Raw genomic sequence first — 21,283 nt, 5'->3', positions numbered from 1 at the left:
AGTACAAAAAGAGACTATGTGGCAATAGATTTCTCTTTTGCGTTACAAAACAAGACAAACATGTTGGATGTTTTTTCTCTGTCAGACTTCCACACCCCTGCACATCACCTGCCAGAAACTCTTGACAGCTTTGGCTCAGTTTCTGCAAAACAGTGCCCTCTTCCTGTTCTGACCTATCTGACATATTTGCAGACGTAAAGAAGGCATTTTCTCCTTGTGTACAACGCAGGAAGTCTTGTTAGTGCTAAAATATAACAATCATTTAGGTTTCAAGCAGCAAAACAATGAGTATCTGCAAATCTGTGTTCGGTCCTACTGGCCTAAAACCTCACAAAAAATGAAGACTATGAATTTTGCAAGAAATTGTACCGCTTGTGTCTCCTCTATGTGGCAGTGGACCAAATAACTAACAGTAGAGGAAGGAACATTTTAGAGTGAGACTCAGCCTGAGCTGGACAACATTCTGCTGTCTTGGCTGTTACATGCTCCTCAGCATTAACAAGTGTCTCTCAATAACACACTGACACTAGATGGAAATGTAGGATATATAATAGCTGACTGTCTAAAACAGCAAGGCTACAGGGCAAAGCCCATATTCATAGTAACATTTAATGAATACACATGAATTCTAAAAAAAAAACAGTCTTGAAAAATACATTAACAGAAACTGCAAATTTTTAATCTAAATCCTGCAAAATGATCCACTTGAATTGCCATACCCTGATCCACTCAGTACACAATAAGAGAGTTTCCCCATACAGCTTAAAGAAGTTCACAGTCTGTATTCCTGTTCATCTCAGCTTATTAGCTTCAGATATACTGTGGAACAGAATGTCTGTGGATTTTCTCCCCCTGAACACTGGGGATCTTTTAATGGCCAGTATGACCAGGAGAAATAATTACAGTAACTCTTCTTTTAAGTCAGACTTTTAGTGAGCCTATCCTTTTATTGAATTCGCCTGGAATTTTAACAATGAAATTTATCCTGTTCCACAAATCCAGACAATAACTTACATTTTTAATTATTGTTACTTACAAACTGATATTGATATGTACTAAAAAGAGGCCGATACAATGATAAAATAGATTGAGGAGATGCTTGGTTTAGGTGACTGAACTAGTCTGTTGTCTGATCGAGGTGCAATTTAAAAGGCAACCAGGGGAGGTCAGTGTTGCTTTACAGGAAAAACCCCACAACGTTCGTATGACAGATATGGCAGCGGTTCAGTGATGCAACTTGACAAAATAATTTAATCTAGTTGATCATAATTATATAATTATTATATTATAGTTATGACGTTTTATTACAGTATAATTACATTAAAATAGTTGTAGGCAAAATCTGACAACTTCATTAATATTAGTTGTGTATGGGTGCAGATATCAGAATCAGGATCAGAATCCGCTTTATTGCCAGGTATGTGTACACATACGCGGAATTCGACTCAGGATTGTACATTGCTCACGATGTGCTTACTCGTACAAAAATACCATAAACCAATTATAAAATAATAATAAAATAAAATCAGACACAAACTACAGTATAGACAACACTAACATACACACCATGAACAAAACAATATAAACATGTCTGTTATAATAAAAAAAAATATCTATGGTTCAAATCGGCCCTTCTGTACATAAGTAGCCTGCTATACCTTTCCATATCTTACATTTTAATGTCTCCATTTCATGCAGTAAAACATGGTTTCAGCCTGCGCAGTAATTCGGTAAACATAATCCATTCTCAGTGGTTTGGAGAAACTCTATCACCCCCCCACCCCACCCCTCCTCCCACAGAGGATGCAGGACAGTGCGAGTGGTCCTGAGCTCTGACTCCTGATGGCATAGACAAGTGGCCGCGATCATCACGTGGACAGTCAGAAATCACGCTGCGGGATCCGATTTCTGTTCCTTTTTTAATCCCTGGCGTTTCCCTCCAAATCCTTCGCACATTTTGTCTCATAAGACCATGACGGAACTCGGACTTGCACGTTTGGGATAATTTTAATAATGGTTCGCTTCAAATGTACATTTCCACGGAGCTGCAGCTGAGGTTATATTCAAAGTCCGACTGGATTCTCACAGCGTGATGGATACAAATGAGTCCGCAGTACTGAAACTTTTTGTTGTTGGGATTTTGGGTGAGTATGATTGATTTTCCTTTTTTTATTTTTATTTTCAGAACACGTTAACGTCTTAAAACCTTCCCCCACAACGCTAAACTCCATCAATAGGTTGACATGTCATAGTATCACACTAAAGCCCTGCGTGTTAAGTAGCTTTTGCACACTTTCCCACTATAGTCAGATATCTAATGCAGCAGTAAATTATTTCGTGCTCTTCTACAAGTGCTCAAGCTGATTACTGTTTATTCACAGCTGCAAATTGCATGCCATGCATCTATATATAAGGCACTATATGCCGCTCAACACTGCCTGAGTGTGTTAGGCTGCAAAGTGCACATAATTAGGATTACTAAGAAGTATCAGGAACATCAATCACATCCCACAGCACATGCACTGAATGGGGAATATACAGTGCTGTACCAGGGCATCACGCCCCAGTGGATAGACCTGACCTATATCGTGGCCAATGGGAATTTCTGGATCTGGCTCATTAACTGGTGGTGCAAGGATGAAATCATGTATGAAATTATGTTTCATGTGGTTGTGGCTGATGAATCCACTGCTGAAAGGCATACACCAGTTTAACAGTTGTTGTGATTAAGATGTTTACAGTTTGTACTGTGTCCTGCTCCATATCAATGCCAGAGTGATGCTGGGCATTGATTGAGATGAGTCAAAGAGGAATTTAGATAATCTGCTGTTGTTACTAGAAGCCCTATGATGTCCTACTACCTACTGTAGTAGTAGTAGCAGTATCAACAGAGCTGAAGCAGTGCTATGACTCAGTGATGAAGAGGAGTTCATATATTGAGCTGGTTTTCGGCACAGTGACTCTTTGCAAGATCTAGTTAAACAGGCTCCTAAGAGAGCAGTTGTCAAGCTGATATTTGGTCTTGTTGCCATCTGGTCTAAAGTTGAGTGAAATTCCCTGCCTTCCTCCCATGTCGACACACAAGCCAGGTGATACAGGGTTTCAATTTCAAGGTCTATGTGGTTCAGTAAAGACCTGAGTACGTAAACCTGAAGGGAGATAAATGACAAATGCATGGATCCACCATGCTTTAGGGAGTCCTTTTACTAGATTTTATGGCTACAGTAGACAGGAGGATGTGGTCTATGTCTGGCCAAGACCTTCAGCCTGAACTCCACTGGATCTATGCAACATAACAGCACTGTATGGCAAGCAGAAAAAAAGCTTAGACTGAGGATTTATGCTCAGTCTCTCAAAATGCTGATTCTAGTGTGACGGCAAACAGGTGAAAAAAAGATTTATGTGCAATCAAACTGTCTCTCATATGTGTTTTGGGTGTCCAAAAATGACAAGTGGGGTGATTTCACTGCAGCTGCTTTGATCAAAGCAATGAAAAGGTTATATCCCAATGCTGGAAAAACATGCAGCAGTGGTTTCCTGTGATAGCTCTTGTCTAGACGGAAAGAGTTTCCCATTAAGATCCCCATTGGGAAGAAGAAAGATGCAGACCTAATTAAAATCAAACCAAGTCGTTCGGATTTGTTACATTCAGGCTAAGACCACTGTGGTTTATGCAGTACAAGGTCCCCATCTACATGGCGGAAAAAAGAGCGATTCCCACTGACTGAAGCATCTGCTTACCCCAATAAACAGCTATTTATACACTCTCACAGCAAGGGATAATGCCTTGAGGTTCTTCTGTTCCACTGCCATCTGAAAAAAAAAACCATTGTTGTGAAAACATGATTTTGTGCTTTTTGTAAAATGATATTCAAAGACCTGTGGTGAGATTTCAGTGGGTTGAGTTCATTTCGGTGCATGTGGCTGATATTGGATGTTGTTATACACGGTGGTGTTTATCACCTGCACGTTCTAGGAATGAAATGCTTTCAAGTTTAGTAATCAAGGCAAATCATTTGCAAAGTGAAAAAAAGTGAGATGTTACTTTTGGTTAGACATCAGGAACAGGGCTGAGTGTGATTTTACACTATTCTGGTTTTGCCAAAGTGCAACATCAATTAACAAAGTGATCAGTTTACATTTGTATTTTCATATTTTCATTTGTTCAGCCAAAAGGAGAAATCTGCTATTTTTCTAATTGTCACCAAATCCAACAATGAATTTATGATATAAACAAGTATTGTCTGTGTATCCAAAGCCTGATATATCTTGTTCCTCTGAGCCATAGATCTCCATTGTTATTAAAAAACTATAAACAACACATCAATCAACCACACTGGGCGACATGTTTCTTCATCACCATGAACACCCACACTGTTTTTATTTTTAACTCAGTCCCACATACACCGTCCAGCTATTGTAAATAAATCCAACACTGAAAGTAGTCCCCACCACATGCCCTATTTAATCCCATTTGAGTAACATTTTAATACATTACATTCTTTACACGTTTACAATCTATAACTTTGTCATCCTGATTGTCCATACTGTAATGTTATTATGTTGGTCTATTCTGTATACACAACATCTTATTGCAAGTTTGTCCATCCTGGGAGAAGGATTCCTCGTTTGTTGATCTTTTTGAGGATTCAGACATCAGAACCATGAATCTTCAAATTTGTAAAAATTGTCATATGTAATTGAAGTTCCTTTCGTTGCTTGTGAAAATTGGATGTTTTGGAGATTGGTTTTCACAGGAGAGTGACAATTTGATATTTCTCCAGCTGTTTTAAAAAATATTTTGAAAGAAAGGATGTATTCATGACATTTACGACTAGGCTTGGGTCTGAGTGTAACAGACAGGGGAAGTACGGAGAAACAGAGAGACAAAAAATAATGAAATATTGCAAGCCTTATTCTTTAAACTATACTCAGTTACAATAACACCCAGATGTGTGATCAAAAGATACATGGAGTCAGAGGAGTGATGTCTAGTCAGAATTGAGAAAATCTGCCACCTACCACCAGGTTAGAAATTTTAATAAAAGTTGCAAAAAGGTCTCTGGTATTCACTATACTTACTTACAAATGAGGAAACAGCTAAATATCATAAGAATATCTGTGATTTTGTCCAGACTATAGATTGTACTTGGTTTATTCTGCCATGCTAGGCTTTTTAAGCATTCGGATGTGCACTTTATACATATATAGTTAAACAGGTAAAGCATGACGCTGACTCACAGACACTGTTACATTCGAGCTTCCACCATTACTCAACTGCAGTGCAAGCATGTTAAGAACATTATAAATAATTCAGTTTCCTGTTAAAGATTCATGCATCAGAAGGGGCTTGAACTTTGTCTCTTCACTTGTCCCACTCATATCAATGTCTAATGCTGAGTTCTTGCTGACTCCAAATCACAGAGTGTTACTAAGCACCATATGGTCAACAGATTGCAGAGGAGTTTTACAGTTTATATAGTAAATGGTAATGGTCTGTATTTGCATATTACCTTTCGATTCTTTGAGACCACTCAAAGTGGTCTCACCACGTCACATTCAGCCATTCACACACACATATGTGGCAACCACTGGAAGTTTTTGGGTTCAGTATCTTGAAATGGGGGGATCGAACCACCAACCATCGGGTTAGTGGATGACCGCTCTCCCCACTGAGCCATAGACGCCCCAGATGCGCCTACTTGCTTATTGCCTTTCTGTTATGACTAGTAATCCAGCTGACCTTTCCTTATATAAAGGTTTGAGGAAAAAGTTATTTGAAGCTGCTGTCTGCTTCCATCAGTTTAGATTAGAGCTTATCTCACACACCGCAAATAATGTTGTTACATTACAAATATACTTTCTATTTGTATAAACTGTGAAATAATTAACTAAACATGGGGCTCAAGGAATACCTACACAAAGATTCAGTATTCTGATATGAATTGTATTAATGCAGCAAACTAGAGGTGTAATATAAAATTCAGTCATAACTATTTTGATGGTTGATGAATCGTTTATGTCATTTTTATTAAGCAAAAATGCCAGACATTCATTGGTGTCAACAGAGTTGGAACATGACGGTAGTTAGTTGACTCCTTATATCAGACTATAGGAGATCTTGACAGAGGGCAAGTGGGTTTTCTGCCGAAGACCAGTCAGATTTCCAGAGAATAGTATAGATGGTAATGAGCACCATTAGACCAAGCGCTGAACTGAATGTATAACTCAACACTGAGTCTGAAGACTGAAATTAATAGATGATAGACTGAAAATAGTTAAGTTGAGGACAGGCGAGGGACACTTAATGATCGGAAGTCACATTATTCACAGAAGACAAAATTGTTTTGGTCATGCAGCCAAAAAGTAATTTTCCACTTAAGTTAGTTTAAATGACAGCATCAGAGACATAATGTAATGAGTTGAAGCCGTCGGATGAATTAAATGAGGATCATACCCAACACTTTCATATCTATCTCGGTTTATCAGTCTGTTAAACAGTTATCCACTGCACCCTGAGTGCGTCTGCATCAGCTGCAACAAGTTGTCAAAACATCACAGGAATCATTTACAAAGCTTTTTGATGCTTTTTGTTTGAAACTGTCCTTTGTGAGTCCAACAGTGTTATAGGAGAGCATGCTTAATCAATGAAGTCCTGTTTTAATATGTTAGGGTTTTAAGTAGAGTACACCATTGTAAAGAGGATGGTCCAAAAACCTTTATTTTTAAAAAGTGAACGTTCAATCACCCACCCTAATGGATTACAATTTGAAAGATCAGTCATTAGATACCAGTTACTAATCACAGCTAGGGCTGCAGCTAACGATGATTTTAGTATTCGAAGCTTCCATAGATTCTTTCAACGATTCATCGATGCGTCGTTTAAAAAGTACTTTTGCTTGGCGGCGGCGCCCCCCCCCCAACGGGATCAGCTGTGCACATTTATAGGTGATAGATATTTATTGGTCCTTTCGGAAATTCATAGCGTGTCATACAGTAAACATCAGACCAACAACCAGACATCTGCTTTACAAACACAAACATCACCCGAGTGCTATACAAGTTATACTAAAGGCTCATGCAGACTACATGACTTTCAGCGTCAGCCGATGGCCGTGCCACACTACACAACTTGCCGTCATGTGACGGGAGTCTTGAAGTTGTTGTGGCGTTCACACTACGGTGACAGGGGGTCACACACTACACAAGCTGACAGCGGCTGTGTCACCAGACGTTGGGCTCCAAACCACGTTTTGCAAAGAAAACACATGTGAATTGCGAAACAGGAAATGAGCGATCCTGCACACGAAACAGCTGTTTGTTATTATAAAGATGGCAATTATAAAGACAAAGAATATGGGTGAAAGGACGGATTAGCATACGCAGGTAGCAGGGATTGTCTGAGCTACAGAGAGAGCTGGAGGTGAGTTAAAAGGTGCAGCTCCCGACACCCAGTTAACAAATGACTGTGATGTTACAACTCACGTCCCAAAAAAGGAGAACAGCAAACGCACTTGTGTACATTTTCAGCTGAGGTCTGCGGCTTACTTTGGCTTCAACTCAACAATCAATCATGATTTCAGTTAAATGCTAAAGTTGCTGTTATCTTGTCTGTGGTCCGCTGGCAGAACACGGGGTGCTTTCTGATCAGCTGCCGTCGTGCTGTTGCCGAGGTAACATAAGTTTCGTTTTATGGTGGACGGACGGTAACATTACAGAGTTGTTGTTTTCTTTAGCTTGAAATAATCCCATACTTTGGACACTTTCTTCTTTGCCGCTCGCTATTTTCTCTCTCTTCCTCCACTTTGCAAACAGCGCAATTATAATCACGTCATGTTCACAGCATAAGCGCAATGTGCGACAGTAATAAATGTCCGTGCGAAACAGTGTGCTGTATAGTTATATGGATTAAACGAAGAGTCGATGCAAAGAATTTGCATTAGAAATCGATTTAATCGATGAATTGTTTCAGCCCTAATCACAGCAATGCTCTGTTACATGACATGAGTTTAAAGAGAGTTTGAAAGATGGTTGATATTAGTTTGGTCTCTGTGTTCTGTGGACAGATTGCTCTTCTATATGCTAGCTTGGCTATATGCTTTGAGATCTTGCTAACATCACTGATAACCCTACATTTAGGTAGAGCAGTTATTTCCAATTCGGAGGGTTGGTAAACAGCTTCATTGTGATGACGGCACATCTGGAGAGCTAACAAAGCTAACATTAAGCTAGCTGTTTATAGTTAGCTGTTTATAGTTAGTAAGTACATTTAAACTGGAGGCTGGCTGCTTGTTAAACTATAAAGTCATGTTTTGTGTTTCTAAATAAATACAGAAGATGGATGTGTGGGTGTCAAAGCTTTAGAGTTGTTTATAGACACCTGCAAGCAATGTAACTAATTACTCTTACTGTTAAATCATCAAGTACAATGTAATATGTAATGAGTAATATGTAATGAGTAATTGATGACATTTTTCAAGTAATTGTCAGTTTAATGATTCTGATTGATGATTGTGTTTTAGAACTAATTCAGCCATCAGACAGTGTATTTATTCATGCATAGACTTTACTTTATTAAATGCAACCACATAACTTGGTAATTACAAGGTGAGCGATCAGCCAAATTAATACTGTGGAAAGCAAAATGTTCAAGTGTTGTTGCAGTTCTCTGTGGTATTGGACCGTAACAAAGATGTCAATTAAGGTCTTTGTTCATTAACGCCCTTCTGTCCTCACAGTCTCTGATGCAGTGTTGCTATTTAAATTTGTGATTCTGTCACAGTGTGTCAGGGTTTCTGCATACCAAACTGTCTCTCTGTGTGTCTGTCTCCCTCTTTTCCTCCTCTACTGTCCTTTCTCTTTCGCCTTTTTGTCTCTCAGACAGGCAGATGAACAGCTTGTTGGCACTGTCACTGTCTCCAAGGCAGGGGACTTTGGCACTGCTGGTAAAACCACTGACAGAAATAAAGTAAATTGCTTGCTTAGCTCTGTTTGTCAAAGCAGAGCTAACCATTGATTGAATTGTTTGCTTGTATGTGATTAGATACTATATGTACCAGTTCCAATCCTAAATTATTTTGATAGAAACTGGGAGGATGATACATCTCATCACTGAGTCACCGCATTTTCTAAATTACACTGAATTTTACCATCCCTGTATACATACAACTTTCTGTAAGTGTGTATCAGACTTTGTGGTCTATCTACAGCATCTGTATATCTTTCCATTTGCAGATCCATCACATCCTTGATGAGATTGTGGCCAAAGTTGGAGTGATAATGCATTCCTCTGCTGTGCTATGACTTTAATCACACAGATCGTGCCAAGGGACTGTAATGAACGGCCAGAACAAGTTGACATATTTATTACAGATCAGCTGTGTGGGGGGGACAGCATCACTCACAGTGTTTACTGCTGCTGTGTTTCATCAAGTTCGTACATTTAAGGAAAAGTGTATCAATTTTATCTGTCATTTTGACGAAAGTTGGCAGAAAATTGAGGTAGAATGAGTGTTTGTCGAAAACTTATATCATGGTAGCAGGTGTCCTGCAATTGCACTGAGCCAAGCCTGAATTTAAACAGCTTACCGTATTCATGTGAGAAGAAAATGTAACCCATTTCAATTGAACCTTTAAATTTACAGCGTTGTCTTTTTCTGCGTAGCCATGCAACCGTTACTCCTGTCAGAGGCATGTGGTGTTTTTCTAAAAGACTAAATAAAGTGGATAAGCCTGCCATGGTGTTATTCCAAACAACAAATGTTTGCTTTTTGTTGGATGCAAGAAATCAAGTGGAGGTTGTTTTTGTGGTTTGTCAAAGAGGGGATGAAACAGAGTGGCTTTAGGACGTTTTTGGCTTTTATATTTTGGAATCAAACACTTGTCCGGAGCATGCAGGAATACTGATGAAAGCCTGAATTGCATTGCCTCTCTAATGTTTCTTTTCCAGTTGATTATCTTTGCGAACAAAGAACAATTGGGAATTTATAAAGTGGGTTGATTCTGCTAATTCACTGTGCTGTAATCGCATCCGGACTCCTTATCTATTGCCAACAGCTTGCACTGTGCATGAGTGTGAGAAATGTTTATGCTCATATGAATACACATATTCACAAAAACAAGAGCAAAAAAACATTTTTAATGACTATTTCATTGAAATGCTCCACCACAGACAAAATGATCATGAAATGCTCGGCGCAGCAGATTCAGCAATCCCCACAAACAAGCCATGATACCTCATAGACAGATGGATTCGCTCCACAGGGGCCTATTCAGCTTGGCTGTAATTTTCTTCTCCACATGGTAAATGGGCTGCATTTAAATAGAGCCACTATCCCAAAAGCCCTTCACGGAACTTCTCATTCACCCACAACGTGCTGTCAAATCAACAATCTGACAAGCTGATCTGCTCCATCACCTGAGCTGCTGTCGCCCTACATGCATATAAACAGTGTAGCAGGTTAACAAAGGAGCATTTCTCTTGGGAATGTCCCCCATTATGGATTCACTCTTCTCCGCCACAGGCCTCCTGTCTATCTTCTTCATGGTCATCCATTACTCCACCTCTTCGCCTTCCCCTCTTCCTGCTTTTGTTCAACAAGTACCCAGAGTTCCCCTCTGTCTTGCACATCTGTGTCATTCTCCATTCTCCCCCCTCCTTGACCTCTAGATCCGCCACCATGGAAGACTCGACTCTGACAGGAACAGCCTGGACACTTACACTCAGGCCTGAGAGAAGGGAAAGTCCTCCTGGGTTACGGGAAGCAAAGAAGAGATACTGTTCTTCATTGTGGTTTAATTATTTGACAGAGAATCAGAGGCTACATGCACTAAACCATAAGAATGAAGTATTTGCCTTTACTGCACAACATTCACCCTCTAGGTTTACCCCCTCTGTCCTTTTTCCAACTTCAGACTTTTTCTCTCCACGTACTTCAGTTTCCATCACAGAGTTTCTGAATTATTTCTGTTCGCATCACCTGGCACATCAGCTGGTAGGTGAATAATAATCACTCAGCAGTCAATCACTGTGGCCTTTCCTCACTATGAATTCCACAGACTCGTCTTTATGAGGACTGTGTGAGAATAGAAGCTGATCACGTAGTTTCCACTCTCAGTTTTCTCATGTATAATGGCAAGTAGTTGCTTTTGTCTGTGAGCAAAACAACTCAAACTAAAGACATTTTTTAAAAAAGAAGTCACATTGTGTGTCTGGAAGGGCCGTCTCTCCGGTGGCTGTGTGCATTTACAGAAATGTGATAGACATCCAAAGCTTTTCATCATGGCCGAGGCTTCAGAGCAGCAGCAGCAGCAGACTGCTGGTAGTGACGGTTGACTGAGGAGAAATTAAAATTTAAATGTCTCTTCTTAGCATCGGTCCTCTCATCCAATGGCAGATGTCTCACCTGTCATCAATATCCAGTTTAAAAAGGATGTTCCTAATCTGTAAACTTGTAATATTTGTTGGATATAAGCAGTTAAAAAAGTTGTCAAAGCAGAGCTATCCAGATTGCTTTCACATGCAGAAAAAAACCATTAGTGCTGCCCTTCATACGGGGTACCAGCAGGGTCTTACAAGTATTTAAAAAGTCTTAAATTTCATATTCCAAAAATAGGCCAATGTATTAAATGTCATTTACCAAGATCTTAAATTTGTTCTTGTCCTTCCGTAGGATTAATTAAATGCCATAATGTCATAATTAAAAACTTTTTATGTGTGTGACTTTATAATTTCTTCATTTGGTGGGACTCTGATGTTGTAGGGCAGTACAGGTAATGTTACTGTTTACGTCAGTGTTCAGCTTTATGCTCTGGACTGTGGAGTGTTCGTGGTGCACGAGCTCTGGCATCCAAGCTCTGGTGCGAATCATTCAGTTGTTAGGAAAGAAAACAAAACGTCTCTGACGTACTACTAACAATGCTAACGCTAGCTCATCGCCTGAGAATGGGAAAGTGTCTGAAATTCAGAAAGCCAGAGACACGGACAAGTGGCGGTTGAGGCCGAGGACAGTGGCGCTCACACTTTGAAACAGCGGAGCTGGAAGAGCCGCCTGCAGGTTCCAGTGAGTGTTACAACAGCAACGGAGAGACAGTTGTGTATGAAACGAGGACGGTGTGTGTCGGCGTTGCGCCAATGTTGTAGGGTAACGTTATGTGAATGGAAACATCCGACATGCTAACGCACATTAAACTTACATCATCCAGATGCGCCGATCACTGGGACGAGGAAAAAACAAACCGGAGCCCAGCTCCTTATCCCCGCTGCTTTCAAGCCAATACTATATAATACTATATTTCAAACATCATTAAGATGCACAAACCGAACAGGATGAATAATCACTGAAGCAATTGGCATATTATATTATATTATCTGGCTAAGGTGTAACTAATTGTAACAACTCATACTGCACAATTTGTTAGTATTTTTGATTTCACCCCTTAAGAGTTCTTAGTGCACAAATATTAAATTCATTTCATAGGTGTAATTTACGCTGGGGACATGTCTCCATTACTTTTTTAAAGCATTTGTTAAATATGTTCGGAATAATGGCTTGAAACAAAAAATGTTTAAAAAAACCCAAATGAAGAAAGATTTATTTGCACAAGAAGATAACATGCAATGCCATTTAAATATAGAAGAAACAAATGTGGATTGTCCAAAAAAGGTTTCTTAAGCAAAGAAAACAAGCTGCTGAGTAATGCATTATATTCTGTTTGAATTGTCATCTGAATCACTTTATATAAATGAAGACAATTGTACCATAAATTGGTGCAGAAAATGTCTCCAGAATGCAGGAAATTAAGTGTTTAGTGCTCAGACCCCCAGACCCCCATTTATATATTTCAGCATTGAATATTTAATCAAAATAGTGTTAAAATATCTTCTTGTCTTGTTCTTGTGAACCCAATATTGTAAATTGTGCATGTGAGCTAAGTGTATCGTCACACCCCTAATTTGAACCCCTATGTCCCCACCACTTTTCAACACAAAGTGACGTCCTTGATTCATATCAAAGTACAAACACACCCCAAAAAGCTATAGTGTGTTAAATATTAATGTATTATAATAAAATGCAACTTTCTAAATAACTTTCTCTGGCATTAAAATTCATACAGATTTTGCAGTGAAGTTGGTATTAAATTTTATCCAAGGTGCTATTAAAAAGGTCTTAAATTTAACTTTGAGAATCCTGGGGGTATCTTGTCATAACACCCACTGGAAAGGTTGTTTTTTTTTTAATTAGTAGTAGATGAAGATTTAATCCTGACTGTTATCCTGTTTCAGCGTTGACTCTGAAACTGCATTGACAAAGAAACTTACATACAGGATCTACAGGTGCTTGTCATATATTTAGAATATCATCAAAAAGTTGATTTATTTCAGTAATTCCATTCAAAAAGTGAAACTTGTATAATGTATACATTCATTCCACACAGACTGATATATTTCAAATGTTCATTCCTTTTAATTTTGATGATTATAACTGACAACTAATGAAAACCCCAAAATCAGTATCTCAGAAAATTAGAATATTGTGAAAAGGTTCAATATTGAAGACACCTGGTACCACACTCTAATCAGCTAATTAACTCAAAACACCTGCAAAGGCCTTTAAATGGCCTCTCAGTCTAGTTCTGTAGGCAACACAATCATGGGGAAGACTGCTGACTTGACAGCTGTCCAAAAGACGGCCATTGACACCTTGCACAAGGAGGGCAAGACACAAAAGGTCATTGCTAAAGAGGCTGGCTGTTCACAGAACTCTGTGTCCAAGCACATTAATAGAGAGGCGAAGGGAAGGAAAAGAGGCGGTAGAATAAAGTGTACAAGCAATAGAGATAACTGCACCCTGGAGAGGATTGTGAAACAAAAGCCATTCAAAAATGTGGGGGAGATTCACAAAGAGTGGACTGCAGCTGGAGTCAGTGCTTCAAGAACCACCACGCACAGACGTATGCAAGACATGGGTTTCAGCTGTCGCATTTCTTGTGTCAAGCCATTCTTGAACAAGACATAGCGTCTCGCCTGGGTTAAAGACAAAAAGGACTGGACTGCTGCTGAGTGGTCCAAAGTTATGTTCTCTGATGAAAGTAAATTTTGCATTTCCTTTGGAAATCAAGGTCCCAGACTCTGGAGGAAGAGGAGAGGCACAGAATCCACGTTGCTTGAAGTCCAGTGTAAAGTTTCCACAGTCAGTGATGGTTTGGGGCCATATCATCTGCTGGTAATTACTCAGGATGATACACAATGAGGTCGACCATTTAATTTGGAAGATGTTGAAGGTTAAAATGAAGGTGTCCCTTCAATATTTGATATGAGCCAGTCGGAATCATTAGAGGGAGAGAAACTGTATTTCTCTCTTATAAATGTTTATTGGTCTGTGCCAGTGAAGAGTTTTGTTCCCCATGATAGCCTAAATGCTGGGTCAGAGGATTTTCAACCCTGAGAAGAAAATGTATTTTGGGGGATAACAATGGACCATTCCAATTTTTGGATAACAATAGAAAAAATACAAGCTATTGAAGTGGTATAAAATTTAATCAGCAGTTTCATTACAAAAATATTGGTACTTCCAAAACTTTTACCAGTCAAACTCTAATAAGTATAAATGAGTTAGTTCAGGCACCATAAACACAATATGTCTACTCTAATAGCTTATTATTAGTTTAAATATGGCCAATTTCTCATATTGAGCAAGACTTTGACTCAAGTCACATACAAGATTTAATTTTACTTGCTGTTGTACAAAGATATGATTAACAACTGGAATTTCAAATAAATCTCGTAAATACTGTCACCCAACAGTTTTGTTCTTTTATAACATTCAACGAGCAGAGATCTGCTCTCATAAACTAACAACAATTTGTAGTGCTGCTCTGCAACCTAACATGAACCGGGCAGGTCAGTGTTTCTATCACGACAACATCCTCTCCTTGTTTTGTCAGCTGAGAACCTCACAGTGGCCACTTATGTTTGCCATTTTCCTGTCAACGAGCTGATTTTGATACATTATCAGTTTCATAAATAAATAAGATCAGAGTAAACTTTTAAGCCAAAGAAAAAATAAACTACCTCAAGCAGGAGGGGAGATAAGTTGCAACATCCTCTGCATGACAGGAAGAATTTTTTAAATTACATTTGTTACTTAATTTAATTAAAGTAATGATATGAAGGTCACACAACTAATTTAACAGTGGTACTGATGGATACATGTGTTGAAGCATTTTTCAGATGTAAAATTATGTTACATCTGCTTGCTCCCCGTGGGCCAACATCACTCTCTTTAGCACCTGACACTCACTTTAACTCTGCTTCTGATTGCTAAAAGGCTTTCTATTCATTTGTGTGGGAGTGACAATATTCTTTAAAAGCATTCTCCCTTTTAACAATCAGACTCAGTGACCTCAGTCATATATGGTCAGTCATTGTCTTAGGAGCTATGAGTTCCCCTGTATCTGAGAGGAGAAAGAACAACAAAGAAAGGAGTAATTTTACCCTTGTAAAAGCAGACATGATTTTTTATTTTGGATCCTCTTGCTTGCCTCTGGAGTATTTATATATATTGAAGTTGTTTTATTATTGTCAAATTCTTGCCTATACTGATAATGATTTCTGCAAAAAATCATCTCGCCTCACAAATATCTCATTTGACCTCTACTCTAAAATAAGGTATCCATTCTAGTCCTTTGCTTCCTTCTGGCTTGCTGAGATGCCATCTGCAATGCAAAAAAAATAAACATTTCCTTCAGAGGTCAGTGTTCTTATTGATCTAGCTTGCTTGCTATTTCTGCAGCTGGTGAACATAGTGGGGTGGCTCAAAAGCCAAGACCTCAGTGATCTTCAAAGTATCTCCAATGAACGGACAGGGAGGTTCAGTTATTATTCATGAATGCTGAGTGGTGCTTGCAGATGAAAATGAGTTTCAAATTTATTCGGATATGCAGAGTTTTTCCTCCATTCACCTCACATGTCCTCAGTTTGTTCCAAAATTATTGCTAGTGTATGTACAACAACATAACTGCTGCTCATGAATGACATAACCGAGGTACTGAACTGCAAGAAATACTGTGCGGCTCTTGTCATTAATTTGTCCAAAGCTTTGTACGGAAGCCCTGAGAGGCAAGTGAGGAAAAAAACCAATCTGGTGATAAATTTATTGAGTCTAATAGTTTTCTGTCCTGTGTTTATGATTTAAGAACAGATTTTGGTGTTCTGCTCTTGATGAATGCATGTACCAGCTTTCTATGTGTGTTGACTTTGGACATTTTTTACTTTGTTCAGGCGCCACTGTTAACAGGCAAACTGCTGCTCTGTCTTTTGGGTGTTGCTGAGGTGCTGAGGGTAATGATTGAGATGCGGTCTGACTAATGTTTGCGTTAGTCATACAATGATTTTTTCACACTTTAGTTACTGTGTTACCTTGTGGTCGCAGGCAGGTATAGGTGTGACTAAACATTTGGGAGGATTATACAACTCTGCCCTAAAAATATTAAACAAAAGGTGAATTACATCACATCATTGTCATGTCCTGAGAGATCTGAACATGCTAGGTTTTGACAACTACATTGCATTTGCAAACACAAACCTTATTAGGAAGTGTCTGCATGGACAGACTTCTCAGGCTCTCTGTGACATGGTACAGCTATTAAAGGCCGTTGGATTGTCAACTAGGAATTAAACTGCAGGGAATTGTAAAATATCTTACTGTATGATAATGCAATGCAAAAAGGCACACCGTGATAGCAACTGTCGAAAGAAAAAGCCGAATCTCGAATTTAGAAATCCTGGCCAGACACATCTTTTAGATGCCAAAAAGAGGACATGTTCGGGAAAAAGAGGATGTGTGGTCACTAGGGTTGGATATGGTTTAAAATTGTACGATACCAGTACCAAAACCAGTACCCTTGAAGTGATACACATATGCAATATGCAATAGAGTACTTCATTCGATACCTTGAGCAAAATGCCACCTGTTGAAGCCATAGTAGTTGATTGGTATTATTATTATTGTTGCTGTTATAGACACGCACACTGATCTATTTACTTTTCTTTTTTTATTATTTGAAATAAGTTATAAATATAAAAATATTGGAAACTTGTATCAAAACGCGCCACATCCTATTCAGATCATCTACACCTGTATAATCAGAGGACAGCTTGGCAGGTGTTTATGTAGATATGATAGAGAGGAGGAGTAAAATAGTTTATTGACCACTGTCAGTTGTGGAAAAGGAATATTTTAAGTTAAGTTTTTGATCCTTTGTTGAAAGTCAACCATGAACAATAATTGTATTAACTCTGGATCAATAAATCTTGAAGAACTGAACTGAAATATCTCTGCAAGTGCTTTTTTCTTTAGTGGCGAGTCGCAAACCTCCTCTAAAAACTAAAGAAGCAAGCAAAGGAATAGAAAGCCTGCACATCCAGCTGATCACACCGACTGCATCTGACAACAGCTGATGCAATGCTGCGCCACAAAAGCGTTAAATTGGTATGATGGAAGGGTGTGATCAATTGGTGATGTGAAGCAAAAATAAAATTTACAGAGTAGTGTTATAAGATATCAGGAAATAAAACAAACAAAAAGCTAAGTTTGTGGTGAGAAACTTGCAGCAGTGACAAACATGCATAAGACCACAGCTGGTGCTGGTGCTAACAAGCGCCATGTGGGCACATAGTGGGCATAAAGTTTTTTTCCCTCGATATGGTTACAAAAATGATTGATTGCAGTACACGTTTGACGGGAGAAGTTTCCATCCCTAATTGTCATCCTATTGTTGTGTGACAGTTGTCTTAACCTGTCTAAATAAAGTGAAACTAGACTAACTGTTACAGCCACATTAGCTGTGAGGCTGAACTTTGGCACAGTATTGCTTGGAGCTAAATTCTAACATCAACATGCTAACACGTTCACAATGACAATGCTAACATATTGATGTTTAGCAGGTATATTTTTGTTCACCATGTTCACTAGTTTAAAGTCTTAGCATACAATCCATCCAGTAGATGTTGAGATATTTCACTCTGAACCTCAAATGTCACTAGGTTTGCCACCTTCAATACAGAAAAATAAGGGACGCCTGCCGCAGTGGGGGCCACATCCCTCAGGGGCTCGGCAACGACAGCCCCAATGGTGTGCCAGTGGTGGTATATCATAACTTAAAACATGTTTTCAGGAAACTATTAAGATTGATACTAATGGACATTATAATAAACTATCTGCTATTGAAATTAGTATGATCAGATGCACTCAGTCTCTCTCTATCACAACTCAACTGACTAGTGGTCATATTGTCATAGCTGAACACACAGCTATGACAATAATAAACATACGTGTGACTGTGAGACCACAAGAAAGGTGTTATTGTTATTTCTATAGCATTGAAGGATACAATTATATAGCTTGGTTAAGCATAACACATAGTTGTTCACTTGGACACTATATTTTGATAAATAAATTAGTATTATATAGCTCTTATCTCTTATTAAATGAATGTGTCTGACTGTATATCTCTACCTTAAAAAACAAATCATATCATGTAAGTCATTTACATTGTAACAATATTTCTTAACAAATAGGCCATAGTTTGGCTATTTGATAATGAAACCAACAATGGCAGCGAATATTACCCAATCAGGGGTAATATGATTGTCTTCACAGAATGCGGATAGAATGATTTGCATGGGAGGCTGCATTAAAGACAACTTGGAAATACAGTCCCGCATTGATTCAAAACGGGACGTGCTATTTAGTTCTCAAATACGGGACGATTCCGTATTTTAAGGGACGGGTGGCAACCCTAAATGTCACTCTCATGGTGGCTCTAGAGAAAAGTTCAGAGGATCATCCTCTGCGGACAATAAATTGATGTCATGGCAGCCCATGCGATAGTTTCTCTAGAGCCATGTCACTAGCACGCGTAAAAACAAACAATGTTGAATGGAGCATTAGATTGTTGCCATTTCTTGTTGTTCCTAAAGGAAAGCGCAAAAGCAACATCAATCAGTTATAGATAGATAGATAGATAGATAGATAGATAGATAGATAGATAGATGTTTTTTGATGTTCAGGAAGCCAATCTACATTTCTCTCCCCCTTTCTTCCTCTCTTCCTCGCTCTTCCTCAACCTTTAAATGTCCCTCTCTTTTTTGGGAGTAAAAGACAGATGGTGCAGCAGGAAGAGAAAGAGGCAAAAGGACATCAGATTTATTTCCCAGTTTCAATTATCAGATAAGATTTTAAACTAAGAACACATTATTGCTGTAGGCATAAATACAGAGTCAGACAAGACCTTCTTCATATCCTGTCTGTTGTGCATTGTACGATCTTTCCGTGTGTTTAAACTAACAAACGATTTTGTAATGTTGTAATGTAAAGCTCATTTTGCAGAAAAAGTGCAACCAAATACAAAAAAGTTTCCTCTCTAATTAAACCTGACTGTTATTACAAACCCTCCTCTGCACTAGCCCACATAAGTCATTACCTTCCTGTCCTGATGATGATGATGACAAGGAAATAAGGTGGAGGTTATTAAACAAGCACTGCCACTTTAAATCTGTTTAGACAGTGCTGGCAATTCATCTACTTTCTTTCATCTTCTAGTTCCTCTCATCCATATTTATCATGCCAACAGAACAGGCAGTAGATGACACAGTGACAGTGTGCCAACTGAGCCGATAACCTGACTGGCACGCTGTCAACCAGTGTGTAACACTTACATACACCTTGACTTAAATATATCCTAGTTTAAAATAACTCTGTTTGGCCTTCATAATTCACAAATGTAACGTTGTTTTAATGCAGCGCCAAGGTTAAATTTCAGTTGACTCGACGGTCCTAGTTGAGCATCCTGCTCAAGTGGAAGTAGTTTTTTTGGGTGGATTATAGAGGCTAGAAGGAACCTAATAATTGCAGTATGCTTGCTAATTTTAACCCCCACATGCAGAGAATAATGAATATCCTGCAGTATGGGTGATTCCTTCCTTTATACAACAGGGAACAAATAAGACTTAATTATGCCAGTTTTATTACGTTTGTGTTTTCTGCCTGTGTCTTTTCATTAAATAGTTATTGCTCAATAAATAGTGGTTTTGTGTATTTTCCAATTGAATCACCCTTTTGACAAGAGTCATGCAAAATTTTATTCAAAGCCAGAGAAGAGCTTTTTGAATAAGCTATTAAGATGTTAATTTGCCATTAGGATACCCTGCTTGCATTACGATGCTTAAAAAAACTTTGATGATGACATGCAATCGGTTTCCTTTTCATAATCATAATTAATGTGATTATATCATGAAGAGCCAGGCTTGATCCATGACCAGCGCTGTCCACAGTGGCCAGGAAAGGCTTCATTAGCATAGCTGTATGCTAATGAAGCCTGTGTGTGTGTGTGTGTGTGTGTGTGTGTGTGTGTGTGTGTGTGTGTGTGCGTGTGTGAGTGCGACTTGGTTTTGCCCTGATGTCTGGCCACTTGTTTCTCAGCAACAGCAGTCATAGCCCTGAGAACCTCAGAGTTAGAAGAACCTGACAGCTTGATAAATGCTATGAAAATAAGTGAGCGGCTGGATGAATGAACAAGCACTTTGTCCATGTGTGGCTGATGGATTTAACAATTCAGTTGTCTATAGTACCCCGGCAAATTGATTACTTTTTAAATGTTTAATTAAAATTTGAAGTGAAAATGCCATGTTACGAGATGCAGCTGCAAGACTGTTTCGGGATATTTGTTCATGATGGTCCACTGTTATAGCTGTTTGGCTATAGCAGTGGTTCTCAAACCCCCTGGAAGGGCATTGTGACACTGCAGGGGGGGCATAGATGTTGAGCAGACCTAAAGTTGCATGAATGTGATTCATATGGTGGCATTAGCAAAAAAACAAGGGCTCTGATTCAAGCAAGGCTGTTTTATCTACTAGGCTATATGCTTAAGGTTGAAGTGCTTCGTGCTCTTCTACACCATAAAAACAGATACTACACACATATACTGTCTATATGCAAACTTTAAAGCTGCACTAATCAATAATATCTACATACGTGTAGGAGCCATTATACATGAGGGGGACATGTCCCCCCCACATTTCAAAATCTATGTTTTGTCCCCTCACTTTTTCCAGCAATTTTGGAGTTTGCTCATAGCCAAGCGGTTTGAGTGAATAGTTAATCAATCAATCACACACTCCGCATCAGACATGATTAAACGGTTGAAACGCGGAAGAAAATCATGTTGGCCTATAGAAAACATGCGACACAACGCAGAGGTGGTGCTGGAAGGTTAAGGGAGA

At 38.9% G+C, this 21,283-nt stretch overlaps 1 protein-coding gene across 1 annotated transcript in view; it reads left to right on the top strand.

Annotated features, from left to right (window-relative positions):
* The first annotated feature begins 1,830 nt into the window (after positions 1–1,830).
* Positions 1,831–21,283, top strand: part of LOC123980099 (receptor activity-modifying protein 3-like) — a 40,214-nt gene continuing 20,761 nt past the window's right edge. The window contains exon 1 of the mRNA XM_046064324.1: positions 1,831–2,144. Within this exon, the coding sequence (XP_045920280.1) occupies positions 2,093–2,144 (52 nt within the window). The 5' untranslated portion in view covers positions 1,831–2,092. The remainder of the gene's footprint in view (positions 2,145–21,283) is intronic.

This window comes from Micropterus dolomieu, linkage group LG01 (genome assembly GCF_021292245.1).
Source record: "Micropterus dolomieu isolate WLL.071019.BEF.003 ecotype Adirondacks linkage group LG01, ASM2129224v1, whole genome shotgun sequence".
NCBI lineage: Eukaryota > Metazoa > Chordata > Actinopteri > Centrarchiformes > Centrarchidae > Micropterus > Micropterus dolomieu.
Note: the sequence above shows the minus strand (reverse complement) of the source record. Positions and strands in the feature narration are given on the sequence as shown.